The sequence below is a fragment of the Tenebrio molitor genome, chromosome 3 (genome assembly GCF_963966145.1).
Source record: "Tenebrio molitor chromosome 3, icTenMoli1.1, whole genome shotgun sequence".
Lineage (NCBI taxonomy): Eukaryota > Metazoa > Arthropoda > Insecta > Coleoptera > Tenebrionidae > Tenebrio > Tenebrio molitor.
The window spans coordinates 24,150,892-24,165,881 of record NC_091048.1 but is presented as its reverse complement, the minus strand read 5'-3'; the positions used below and the strand labels follow the sequence as shown (position 1 = coordinate 24,165,881).

Sequence of the window (14,990 nt, the reverse complement as noted above, 5' to 3'; positions counted from 1 at the left end):
CAAGGCTACAATATCATTAAATGGCGATTTAATCGATGGCATGCAATTAAAATTTCCGATCGCATCTGAATGAACGGTTTTTTCCGGCGCTCCTTTTCAGACCTCGTTCGGGGCATTATCTCATAAGCAAACAAACGGCAGGTTAAGGAAACGAAACAATTATTTTCGCTCCTCTCCCCAGTCACTCGTCCATCTTTCCAACAATAAGCTCTGCACGTTATCAATCAACAGACGTATCCGAGAAATCGATACCTCCGCCTTCACCTTTCTCCGCGTTTACGCCGACGAGATCACGAGGTATTAGTGCAAGAATTATGTTATTTGTCGATTTCGAGCACAACCCTGAGAGTGACGTGCGGAATGGGACGCCCGGCATCGACCCTCGGCTTAGCATTTTATTTTTCATGACGCGTTGCCCACAGATATCACTAAATCTGACAGATTCATCGTCTCACGTTCATACTACACAATAACTTCGCCACCGATCAATGCAAACAAACTTGGCAAAAATTCAATTAAGGTTAGCTGTCACGAAGTGAGGTTAGGACACAAATTCGCCCGCCGGTTAATTGGAACTCCGATGAAAGTGCAAAATAAAAACGTGCGCTTACTCGTCGCATCTCGTCGTCTACCTAAAAACCATCAAAACGTTAAAAAACCAATCACTAATCAATCGCACGTCATTTCGTTACTGTTGTTACAATTGACAAGTGTCACAATTGGTTTTTGTTCAAACAAAACAATGTAAACATTGTAATTAGAATTGTAATGATGCAACCTAACAAACGCAACAAACAAAAAGTCCCAGGTATTAGTTAGTCGCTCTGTTCAAATCCTATGTTTATGTTTATTTTTTTATTATCAATCATGAGTTGTGTTACATATCTATTTTCTCATCTATGCAAACAAGCTTACGTTGTATTCATGCACGTACGCGTTGCTCAAATTAACAACCGTGATTTGTGAAAAGGTACGTGTGCGTCACGTGACTCACAAAACATCGCTTTAGAATTGTGTAATGGCTTTATTCTGATTTCACGATTTCAAAATAAACTTTGACAATGGTAAAGACACATTTTGTCGCTAATCGAGTCGTTAATCGATGTAAATTTTGTTTGTCAAGTGTGCGTAAATTTTAGGTTAAGGCTGGTCAAATGACAACTTTTAGTACAATGCTACAATGTCAAGCATCAAGAACGTGGATGGCATCATTGAAAATGTTAAATAATGATGCTTGAAATAACGAAAACGTCGCTTGTGTGTCCACGTCTTTAACATATCACACCTGCTACACTTTTAAATGGGCAGCTCTATTAATATTGAAAGAACTCCAAGGTCTTGGATCTCAGCTGGTTTTTATTTTTTCTTTATTTTGCACAACAAGATGAATTTTGCAACTCTTGCCTTGACTCAGCTATCTGGGGTGCACAGATTTGTTAGGTTGGCACACCTGTCATTGACTGACAAGTTGACAGTCAGGTCAAGTTAAAGTTTTTATTTCTTCCCTTTTGACGAATTAACGCAGGAAACGGAATGGAGGTTTGTTCGAGTTAATGATTTATTGAATCCAATGTTTCAGCCCGTGAAGAATTAACCACCTTGTTCCTTGTATTAATTAGTATTTTATTTGTTTTCCTAGCGACGCGATAATTGTTATTGACATTTCCATGATACTAAACGACTGATTCACCTGAACAAATCCCACCTAACAATTTCAGTCAACAAGAACCGCATATTAATTCACTTATTACCAATCGCACGTTCTCTTATTCGCCTCTATCTTGTCACCATAAATGTGCTCAACACTTATGGTAACAGGATCACTCTCTATTAATGCAAAGATTACGCATGTTGGTTTTGAGGCAGCAACCCTGAAATCTCTCAAATGGGACACGGCGTGTCATCTTCACGCACGAGGCCGTGCTTTGTCATTGTATCAATTTTTTTTGTATTCTCGTCGACAATAACGGGTTGTGCTGGCTTTGATTATATGAAATTTAAGTGGTTCTGCGTTCCAGGAGATTTATACCCGCAGAAGTAACATTATTAAGCCATTTCATTACAGGGCGTGGACGTGAACACCCAAAGCTGAAGTTATGCATCTACGTCACAGTACGTGGAGCATGGTCAAGCCTACGCGCTTTGCATATTTGGACGCGGCTGCACAAGGGGATTGTTTCAAGTTCTGTATCGATGCAGGACTTTTGGCAACGGTTTACGTCACTTGTATTTATACGAAAGTCGCCCACCGATGACAATTTGCAAATCGGACAGATAAGTATGTAAAAAATAAAAATTTTGTATATCTAGAGGTGTTACCGACCTTCGACGGGCACAACAATTGGACAGTTGTTATTCGTTAGTAATTCTTACCCGAGACCTGGTAAATAATGTAATCCACTTTGAAGCGGATCTTTTCCTTGCAAATTTAATTCCATTAACTCTCGTTGAATCGCAAGCTACTCTCTCTGGATCTGGTTTGATTAGTGAATGCTTTCGTGCAACATAATCGTTCACTTTTCTAAATACTTTGGTGTTTTTTAACGTCGAATAATTTTAAAAGAACGTTATGTAAGTTAATTAAGATATTTTAAAATAATGTGGGTAAAGCGTTCAGTTTTAGCTCGTGACAAGACAACAATGCGCCAATAAAATTCATAACAATTCGAAAGGAATTTGTAATTGTGTTAATACGGTATCGTGATCAACAAAGGAATGTGAATTAGATTTAGTTTAACAAACACTTCCACACTGTTTAGAAATAAATGAAATAATGAGTGCCATTCTCTACCGCTGCACAAATATCGCTAATATCTCTCGAATCGGATTGCTCACACAACCTACATTTTTTTCACCGACAATTAATCTTCTCACCTAGATGATAAATAAATGTTTAGGATTTTTCTGCAACAATTTCAACTGTCAAATTAGCTGATTTGCCAGCAATTTATTGCTAACTTGGCAATCGGAATTTCACGATCGTTATGTAACAGTTTTGACAAGTAGAACGCCTCGTTCGTCGAAGCATAATTTATTTTAATTGTTTTCCAATGAAAGAATTGATAAAAAGAGTCGGCGTCATCGAGAGTCGACTCACGGTGAATAAAAAATCTGGATTATTACAATTCTTTGAATTCTCTGTCTAGTTCTTGTCGGTACATTTATTACAGTGATTCAAAAGTGAGCAAATTTTTCTTCAAATTGGACGTGTTAAAAATGATTCAGAACGGAGAACGATTTCATAAAAAATTATCATTCTCCGCATATCTCTATTGTCCAAAACTTTTATCACTTTTACTCCCTTAAGAGTGGGTACCACTCTCTGCAATTACCACCGATGTAATTGGTTCCCTGCGCAGCAAAAAGTTATTGATATTGAAGCGATAGCGGCAGTGAAAGGAAAATCTTTTTTCGTCTCGTTTTTAATATGTTTAATAACAATGTAGCGTTTTGAGTGGTAAAAGGTCCAATTAAATTCGATAACCACCTCTTCCACACCTTCACAGCCTTGGACAACACCTTGCGCTAACGAATTCCCCTGATACACACATCCGTGTCACAAACCCGCGATGAGCCGTCTATTCCCTATTGTGGAAGGCGACTCATCCTTGACGCGTTTACCCAAGTATACAGATTGTGATGCAACTCACATTGTTGACGAGCAGCCCACAGTAATCGCTGGCTCCCTGCTGGGCCAACAGATTGATGTCCAGAGTGACAGCTTTGCTGCCGTCCCCGTGGACCATGCAAGGGGGCGTCCTGTAGTCCCGGGCGTGGACGGCTCCGGAGAAGCTGTTGTTGAAGGCGACTCTGATGTGCATGTGGCCGGCCTTGCAGGTGGCGGAGACCTGGGGGATGAAGTCGGTGTCGACGAGTTGGCCCCAGACCTGGCAGACAAAGACGAATTGTAAGATAAATGAGACGAAGACGAAAGGTTTCGGTAATGGTGCGGTTTTGTCAGCGATGTGATCAACCGGAAGACGCCACTTAGCTCAAGACGGTTCCATTTAACAGGTTTTGGAGTGCTAATTGTCTGAAAACAGGCGATTTCCTCGACGGTGCTATCCTCGAGTGTTTGTCTTTTAACGACAGTCGCCTTTACAGTGATTTGAAACTTTTAAGATCTTGGAACAGTTCAGTCGGGTGCAGCTTAATTGCAATTTTATAATGCAGTAAATGGCGGAAGAAATTAACTGTTACCATGCAGAATAATGGAATGGCTCGAGTGTTTACAAATAATGCGTTGTAGAAAATTTAATCGGTTTATTTGACCGTTTTTGTGCAAGAGGAGGAAGCACAAGTGCTGCAACAAGAAGTACGTTTCAAGCGAAATCTTATTTTGTCAAAGAAATTCAATATGTACGTCCAACTTTTTAAAAGCAAGAATTTTGAAAAGCTTATATTACAGGGAGTCTAAAAATAAGGAAGAAAAAAATCAGGAGCAGCGTTGTTGTTATTATTATTATTATTTTAAAGAATGAAACACAAATACAAAAATAAAATGTAGAATAATAGAATAACAGCTGCGCTAAAAATACAGGTCCCCCATACTAGCTGAGCTTAAGAAGAAATTAAAAAAAAATTCTCTGGTGTCACAAATCATTGTCGAAGAAAGTAATGTGTGAGAATCTGTTATTTACGAAAGAACAATAATTAATGCATTAAAATGAGCTTGATTTTTGTTTAATCGTTGGACGTGATCTGCCCTTTTTGTCACATATGGCTTCCTCACATTACGCCCACGGTGAATCGATTTTGTTTACAAAAAGAACAATGCAGCAAATGTGGCCGAGCCCAAACCCATTAAAAGATTTCGGGTCTTATCTAAAATGAAATATTCTGGAAGAATAAAATCTGCTACGAACAATTACTCCGTTGCATGAATTTCGAAAAGCAACTTGCTGAAAAAGTTGTCGTGATTAGTGGCCCCAGCCTCAACAGCATTCTTCAAGATTAATTAGGAAAAAAAGAGATTAAGAATAAAAACTTTTTGTTGCATTAATGTTTTGTTAAATTTATTCAGATGTATTTTTTTTATTTAAATCCGTTCCGGCTGTTGACCTCATGAACCTATTGACTTTATTGACCACATCTGGAACGGTGATTTCGGCGTGTTGCAGGGTTTCTTATTGGGTTCATTATTTTTTTTTTTAATTTAAGACAATACAATAAAAATGGTGTATTTTCGTTTTATTCTGTTTATTAATTAATTACAAAGGTTGTTTGTTCACTTTTTCATGTACCTAAGGGTTTCTTTGCAAACTACATTTTTGGTTTTCCTCTTTGCAAGTTGAGATGATCACTCACTTTTCTACAGGCCACGTAAAACTGTCCTTGAGCAAGGTTGTTTTGACGCAGGTCCAGGCCAATAAATTATTTCGATGTTTGGCGAAAGAAAAAACGAATAATATAGTAAGAAGAAACTATTGGGTGATTCAAAATGATTGTGGCCAAGTATGCCAACTATGTACGAAAATTTATGTGGCAACTGTGTGGATGAGGTAGAGTTGTCATTTGTATGACATTTCATAAGCGTGCATTTGATTTTTTTGATATCATTACACACTGATTTGCAGTTTTCAAAATTGCGCGACTATGAACTGTCAAAGAAATATCAACTCTACCCTACCCACACAGTTGCCACATACATTTTCATACATAGTTGCCATTCTTGGCCACAATCATTTTGAATCACCCAATATAGTCGGAACGTTATAAATGTGGGTTGGGGACTTGTCGTTAAGTTGGCACTACCAGGAAAAGTAACTAGGTGCGCTTGTAAGGTACCGGGTGATTTTAAATGAAGTGACTTTTTTTCATAGGTTGGTAATATTATTGTTGGTTATTCTGCTTTTTAATGTGATAGTTGACATAAACATAGGCGTCCTCGCCTATTTGACACAATTTATTAATACATAAAATGTCAAAATGATGTACGTACGCTAATGTGTTGATTAAGGTATCAAGTTTGCCAAAATAATTTATGAAAAATGTTCCCAACTTAAGAAAAAAAGTCACAATCATTTAAAATCACCCGGTATTTGGAATTTATGACAGATTTCTCACTAACGTACAGTTCAATCATAAGTTTCAAATGACCTTGACTTTGACAATCCACATCTAAAACGTTTTTACAATAAGTATATAAATTGTGACGTAAGTTATGTATTACGTTATGAGATGATGTGTAAATATAAAATCAGAAGAATTTTTAAATAAAACAGTTGTACCGAATTAAAGCACCTAAATGTAATTGCAATACTTTCACACATAAAAGAATTGATAACTTATCACCGTGACAAATTTAGATCAACGAACTTTACTTTAGGATGGGTGGTAAACCCACTGCAGCTCTGAATGCTTACTACAGAAATTCTACAACTTGTTTCATCTTTCTGGTTTATACTCAGCCATTTTGCAAGATGGTGCAACGGTTTTTTTTTACAACTTTAGTTAAAAAAAACCCCAGTGAAGATCGTATCAAAATAACGGGTGACTATTAAAATTTTCACTTGGAGTTGGCTTTGAACGAGTTTTTATTTTTTCTGTTACTTTAGACACACGCAAGAACGAACGACAAATGTCAGTCAGTACAATTGAAAACATTTATTGAAATGTCAAACTTGTCAGTGTCTAAGGTGCAACGGAAAACAAAGAATGATCCATAGCCAACCCTAAGTAAAAATTTTAATAGTCATCCGTTACTTCTCGTAGTTTTTTAGTTATAAGTGCCCAAGAGATACATACGTAGATATAAATTTTGTCTGTTATAAAAGATAATAATCAGCTTAAAAGCTTGAAAGTAGTAGAAGAGTATAATGTGTTAAGATTGATAGAAATTCCTTCTAATCGTACGAAAGCCTCACATTAAATGTTGTTCATTTACAAAATATTACTCTTTTTATAAGTTAAACATTAGGCAGGTCTAAGAGTTTTTTCTTAGATTCTTCTTTTTATGTAAATTTTTCTGCAACATTCTCATTATCCATCGTTTCCAGCCAAATTGTGATGGGAAAAAGAGAGATTCGTCATTTTCCTCTCAAAATTTCAACTCTCAATCTTTCATACTGTTGAGGAATGTCTGCAAGTTGTACTCGAGTGCTCTTTATCTTTTATTGTAATCTAAATTATATTTTGTTGTCGCATAACGTATGCACGTGCACATGAAACTCCACATTTTCTAGATAGTTTTCGTTGAGAGACGCCAACTTTATGTTCAGCGTTTCAAACGAGTTCCTTTTGCTCTGCCAAAGACGTGGTGATCTACCTACTTTATGTCCTTCATCAACACATATTCCTTCTTTCAGATAATGTTGCAAATTGCAGCAGCACATTTCAAATTAATTTAACCTACATATCAGTAAAAGACGTCACTGGACTACCCCAAAATTGATTTTTATTTATTAGGTTCCTTGTTTTTTCTAATTCAGTATGTGAGGTTGATAATTTAGAAAAGTGGTCACAGAGTTAATCAAGTTGTTAATAAAGATCTGCACTAGTATTAAAAACGCTTTGCTTTCAATATTTAAATTTGAAATTAAATGGAATGCAATGAATAACTGCTGTTTGTTTGCCGCAGGAAATGTGATCAGATTTTTTTTTAAACGTTGTGGAACTTGGACGGATGAGAGTCTTCAACAATGTAATTTCAACCTTTCAGTTTACTCATTCCATTCCAGTGTTTCATCGTTTGTTTAACTTGGAAATAAGTCAATTCATGGAAGTGACCTCCACTCCGTCAACATTTGATTTGCTTACTAATTATCGAGCGAATATTTCCAAGCTCATTATTCGATTAATAAGGACACACTTATTATTGTTATTGTTGTGTCAAAGTTAAAAAAAAAATAATGAAAATGCGAGGTCTTGACGACCGTGTCTTATTTGTATAGGCAGAGAAGCGGTCGCGGGTCCAGTTTTGGAAAACACTTTCAGCTTCGAGCTCATTATTCCGCAGGAAAGAAAACTGTTGCCGACCTTCTCGGTTTCGTTATGTCAACCTACACGATTTTCGTCACAGAATGGATGTTAATGGCGTTCGACATTGGTCACTCTATTTACAGGTTTTTTCAGCAAGTGTGCGCACGTGACCACAATTCATTAGTTAGTCGCGAACTGCGCCCATAAGCACCAAGGTTTTGCAGCAACATTCTATTGTGTTTTTGTAATTCTCTTTCCGCAATTCGTGTCAAAGAATCGGACTATCATACACATGATTAGCCGAGTAAAATAGAAAGTTACTTTGTCACATTATTTAACGGGGGTCTTTGGACTGGATATGGCAACATTTCGAACACCCACAATGCCGAAACCAGTCGACGGCCACGTAATTCTCAACCTTTATCACCGACGAGGAAAAAACTGTCACCGCCGGTCATCGGTCGATCAGAAATTCGTGAACTTTCAATTTTCAACTCCTGCGACGAGCAGGAATTCCATGCAAATATTTGTGTAAACGTTTTACACACCTAAGCGCTTCAGGGTCGGCCTAGTGGGGGTTAAAAGGTATAAATCAAGGTTTTCGCTCGAGTCGAGGAAAATGCGCGCTCGGGGCGGTTTGCTCCATTTTTTCTTCATTTCCGAGGCTTTGTTTGAGTTGAGTAATTTTTTTTTGCTCCTTAATGAACATCAAACGGTGGGGAGCATGTCGGAAGCGATTAGTTTCTGCTTGTTGTGGTTTTAAAAATTTATTTAAATTGGATGACAAAAATATGCCACAACAATTTTTTTTAATAATGTTATTATGCAAATTCCATAAAACATCTGCTATTAAGAGGCTCACGGCGGTGCTAAAAATAGTCGTCTCTCCTTGTTTACAGATTTTATTCTCGTGTGATTTAATGTTATTATACAATAATTCAAAAAACTTCATTATTGTTACATAAATTACACAAAAATTCTCTCAGATCCGCATAATTTGTGTTTCCTTCACCATAGCCGACACAACATTTTCCATCTTTTGTACATCTTAAGACTCTCGAACTCGCAAGGTCGTTTATATGTTTTACACGAATCACTGAGCTGTTTGAAGTCGTTAAATTTACCCCCAAAAAATGATCGTAAAAAGGGATGAACAAGTCTGAAGGGATTTTTACGAACACGAAACAATAAACGAAATATGAATTTTTTAAGTGGTTCGAAGGGCAAGAATTCTTTTTTGCAACCATGTTTTTTGTACTCTTGTACGTTTCAGAATTACAAGCCGGATTTTTTTATAAAATATATCTCGAAGGGGTAGTAAAAATACGAGAATGTATATCTTTGCGCTTTATTCAAGATGTCTTTAAACAATTAAGCTACCCTTGTACTTTATACTGAAAGCTTTTAAATTAAAAGGAGAACTTTTTTATATAACGGTAAAGGTGCTCCAGATGTTTTCGAGACTTGAAAATTATTCGTTGGAATAAGAAGACCGTTTGGAGTAATACTTCGAGGGTGAATAACCCCTTCATTGTTCTCTGTTCCCACGAGTTCAAATTGATTTCAATAAAACGTTTGATACGGTAATAAAAACTAAACAAATATCCGTTTTTACGTTTTGATAATAAATGTACTTAACAGTAAGAAAGAAAAGTGGATTGGGGGAGTTTGAGTGGCGTTGAAATTGGATTTCTTAAAAAATTCCATTTGTGTTTTGCTCTGTTCGAAGTCAGCGACACTTCGACATTTGCTTTGTCTGAAATGGAAATTTATTTCTACACACAACGTAGTGTCGCAGTTAACTTGGAACGTGAATTTAATCCTTGCATTGATAAAATATAAAAAATATACATTGTTTTCTTAGTTCTTAGAATTAGACGAGCTGCGTCTTTGCGAGGGCAGGATAGCTTGATAAAAAATATGAACTAGGGAAGGAAAAGGAAACTTGAGATATTAAAAAATAGTACATATATCAAAGAACAAGTTTTATAAGAGTTGATTTGGCGCAGGAGTCCCAGGTGTAGAAAACGAGCCGTAGGGAGTTTTCTATGGGACGAGTGCGCTAATGCCCTTATAAAACGAGTTTTTTATGTTATTTTATCGAATTTGCACCCTTTTTTAAATTTTTAAATAAAAAAATTAAACTTTCAAATTCTAGGGAATTTTGTATTGATAGGTAATTCAAGGTACGGATGCAACTACATCTGCAACTGCAACAGATGTTGAAAAGTTGAATTTGAACGTTAATATTGGAAGTTTTGGTGTAATATACACCGAAATATTGATAAAAAATTTCTTAGAGATCTATTAAACCACGAGTGCTTTAATAGATAGCCATAAACGACTCCAACTTGAATACAATAATAGGCCTATTAATTTATATTTAATCATAAAAACGTATTAATTTTTCGTTACAATTGAGTCATATTTTGAACAATGAAGACTGTTTTTTAATTGTTTTGTTATTCTGATTTTTTTATTTTTTAAATACAGTGCGCCCAGAAATGTGGTAGCAAGTTTTTCGATTGGTCCCGCAAGATGACACTTTTTTACAGAGACCTTTTTTATGCATGGCAACGCCGCTATCTAAATTGAGATAAATAAATGTCAAGAATTGTCAAACATAAAACATTCAAATTTAAATTTTATTGAAAATGTTCAAATTGACCACCATTATGCTCAATGAATAACTGAACCCTTCGAGCAACATCGATAAATTTTAGTGCACAAAACGGGGGTAAAAATTGTTCGGAAAACCTCCTTAACATATTCTTTGAAAAAATTCAAAAATTGAATGTTGCAAGATTGGACAAATTTGGCTTTTCGAAAGTGCCATCTTGTGACACTTTGTGTAAAAGTTGCTACCACATTTCTGGGCGCACTGTATGTACCGGGTGGGGCATCGTATACGCGCACGCGAGAAATCGCGACTTCTAATTAAATAAAATTGGCCAAATTTTATATACCTGACTAATTATTGATAAGGTTTATTTGAAAATTTAAAAAAAATTTTTTGTTAATAAATAAGGCCGTAACAGTTTTATTAGTTTTCTGAAATTAACTGTTAATTTACCTATAAAGTTTTTACACTAAATGAATCTGTATCTGCTAGCCCATCAAACCCTGGTGGCACAATTACAAATTTTGACTTGGTTAGCTAAATAATTCGCTTTTTTATTTAAACGTAAACCAGACGGGTGATTTACGGCACAATGGTATAATTTCCCAACAAAGGTATAGCCGACCGTTTTAAACCTTTTTGCCATAAAATTGACAGTTTTCATTGTCACCTAAATTTACGATAGCACAAGTGGCAGGTCATAAATAAAAATGATTTTGAAAGTTGAAATGTAAAACTGCGTTTAATTCAAAATCTAATTGGTATTTTTTTCCGTAGATTTCGTAAATAATTATAGGAAGTGAATCTGGGTAGGTTAGTATAAAAATCAGAATTTGACTTTTTGGTTGAAATTTACATTTTATTTTTTTTTGGCTTTGTTTGTAAGTGAAAAAATATCAAAAAATTATGAAATGTACCTTACCAATAGCCGGGTAAGTCTGAAAAATTTCGACAATTTTATTCAATTAGAAGTCGCGATTTCTCGCGTGCGCGTATACGATGCCCCACCCGGTATGTAATTTAATTTCTGATTCATCTCTTTACAATGATCATGAGAATTATGTAGGTTTAATATAATTAGAAAAAAAAAACCAGAAATGAAATCAACCAAGCGAGGAAAAGTAAACAAACACATTTGCATTAATGAAAACTTAAGAAACACGTTTCTGTGAATGTGGAGATTAAAATTTGTCAGTTCTTTCTCTGTGATAACAAGTAATTAAATTTGAAATAAATAAAAGTTTAATTTATCCCTACGAGAGGTAAAGAAAACATATCTGCATTAAAAACTAAATTCCTTTGGGTTCTTTCTCGTATCGAGATTTCTATTTCATAATTATGTATTTTCATTTTCCATTTTCGATCTATCTCTTAAAATATCAAATAATAAAAATATAACGAAAATTAAATAAACCAAGAGAGAAACACACAACAAATTTATATTTCATTACAAATGTTGCAAAATAGTATACTCGTATTATGTTACTAGGAGCAAAAATGAAGTTTTATGTGCTGTAGCTGGCAAACGAAGTGAGGTAGACAAACCAGTCAAAGCACATAAAACATATATGTACTATTTTTTCTTCGAACGTTCATAACAAATTATTTATGAAATGTTAAGAAAGCAGGAATTATTTTAAGGTAGAAGATTGGGTAGACTGATAAATTAATGTAGCTCGTTTTGAAGCGTTACTATGACTGTGACTAGTATTGCCGTTATAACTTTTTATCTGCTCCGCCCACTAAAATTGACCAATCAGAATCAAAGCCATATTCAATCTGTACAACTTTTCATCACATTTGCCACGTAAAAAAGTTAAGGTTAGAATTTTGCTGTCCACAATTATTGTTTTAGGTTCTAAAAAATAAAATGTCATTAAGACAATTCGAATGTCAGAAATTTTTACTGTGTAAATCAGGTCGTCTTAACAACCTATTTGATTGGTAACTAAGAAAATGAAATGGGCGGGGCAGATAAAATGTTACGTTGTCCTTAGTATAGTACAACGTGATCAAGAATGACTGAATCTGTTGGTAACAATGAAAATTTGAATGATTTTGGTACCACTGTAATCTAAACGCATTTCCGGTTGTCAGCTTTGACAGAGTTAACAGGCGAATTTGACGTTTACCATCAAAGGGTCATTTTTGTAATGACATGAACATACCCGACATAACCTAATTTTTTTATGTCGTGTCAAGTTAAAACATCCGGTCAGTGCCAATTACGAAACAGAAAAACACCAATATTTTTCAATTGTTTCATTGCCAACAGACTCAGTCATTGTTGATCACGCTGTATAAAAAACACTGTGAATAAAATCCGATTTTTTTCAAAATAATTATTCGTCTGTCAACCAGTTTTAACTTGGGTAGATTTTGTAAGTATGTTTTGCAATTATGTACAAGTTTTTTGATTAAATCTTATTTATTCACTTCAGCTTTCAATATGTCAGATTAAGAAACGAATTTGTTAAAATTTGAGTTAGGAATTTCAAATGACTTAGCTAGTTTACTTTATCTGCCGCTCGTCAGATGCCATGGCAAGGAAGTGACACTTCAGCATTATCAATCCAGCAGTATAATGTCATATTTTACTGATGTTGAGAACTAGGCAGTAAAATTTCTTAATAACATTCTCAATTATTAACGTAAGTGTTCTTAATAACTGTAGACCAGCACAGCTTCCCTTTTGTTTGCTACCCCAAACAAGGTTTTTCTTTTCAAAATTGGTTTACATTTAACATTTTTATCATTGCAATATCTCGACAAGCTTTTCTAATTTCCAAAGAAAGATACCAATTCCATTCTCAACACTTTAAATTAATTAATTCCAATTAACGAGTGATCATTATTTCAAACCCACTCGTTCATTAATACTTTTTAATGCTTGTTACAATCCAAATTACAATTTAATCTTAAAGTAAGATAGTATTTATCAAAGCTCTTCCTCATAAATATACAAATTTAAGATGTTTTCTCCATTAATTTAATTTTCATCTCTAGAAACTACAACGTATCTATTCTTACACGAATTTATATTCAGAATTAAATTAATTCTTCTGGCACATGTAAAAATATTTACAAAGTGTCGTCATGAACCGCTTGTTTATCGATTTATTGTCGATGACATAATGCCAAAATTATTTAGCTGAGGTCCTGACTGCCTAATAACCCTAGGGACAATATATCTGAGGTGTCAATAGGCCGTACTTAGTGCTTAAACTTCGTAACAAATGTTCACGTTCTGTTAAGTTTAACCGTTGCTCAGATTTTAGTATGCTTTTTTGTGAAACATATTCGTCGAGTCATTTCTTGAACCTTCTTCTTTGTTTCTCTGCCCCGCGTCCATTTTTAATACAGCAACAAGTATTTATCTACGATCAGTGTTCAGTAATCGGAATCTTGTAAGTGCTGTTATCGTCGCCACGTTTAATCTATTTCCTCCATCGCTTCTTATTTCCCGACACCAGTTAAGAACATTCAACACGCTTTCGCACATGTAATATTCAGGTCGCATCGTCACCTGGACGTGCACTCCCGGAGAAACAATGACGCCATTTTTCATCCTCTCTGATCCTGTTGACAGATATAAACGTCACCTCAGCCGCCGACATTCTGGTTCTGCTTTTTTAATAATGCAAGGCGAACATTTCATCTCTTCCGAACAGCCAACATCTGCTCGACAAGATTTTTCTCGAAACTAGAACAAACTGACATTTCGCGGTTGGCCCCGCCACCATTATGCATTTTACATCCTGGAATTGTGAAAGTGGCAGGCATTGAAGGAATCGCCGCCGGTTTCCGGACCGCTCCGGCAAAATTGCTACTGTTGCGTTATCGATTCGAGGCGGAGGCGCAGCTGCAATTGATGCAAACATTTTCACAACCGGAGGAAACGTCCACTGAAAACAGCGAAAGTGCTGAGAAATGTCATTAACGGAACCTGTTCCGCGCTCGCCATTTCTTTGTCTTTTGCATCTGCAGGCGTACCAATTCTGAATGTCACAATGAGTGACGTACGTCTCGGACACGTGACTGTTTCTCTTCACGTTTCTTCAGTCGTAATGATTTTTAATTGGTCGTTCGTTGCAGATGTAGATCGACTGGATAATTGCGGGCGGAAGAAAAGGATCGTTAGAAACGCACTGCGGGACTTAATGCACCAACTGGACGAAACACATTTATAAACTGAATAATGCAGTTTAAATGGGAGGGAAAAAAACAACTAATGTCACCGTTTTTGCAATCAAGAAACAGTTAATGCAATGCTGTGACGTACAAAACACAATTGGTAGGTCAGTATACGAGACCGTTATTTTTCAACGGGGCAATTAAATCCGAGCTGCATTGTTTTAATGTCGCCCCCTCATAAATAAAGAACACCCTTTCGACGTGTTTTTCCACAGAAACTCGTGTTTCAGATTGGTGACCGATTAATATTCAAATC

At 35.7% G+C, this 14,990-nt stretch overlaps 1 protein-coding gene across 2 annotated transcripts in view; it reads right to left on the bottom strand.

Annotated features, from left to right (window-relative positions):
- Positions 1-14,990, bottom strand: part of LOC138127067 (uncharacterized) — a 28,346-nt gene that overhangs the window by 9,947 nt on the left and 3,409 nt on the right. For both annotated transcript variants that reach the window (XM_069042929.1, XM_069042928.1), the window contains exon 2: positions 3,651-3,887. In XM_069042929.1, coding sequence (XP_068899030.1) covers positions 3,651-3,887 — 237 coding nt within the window. The remainder of the gene's footprint in view (positions 1-3,650; positions 3,888-14,990) is intronic.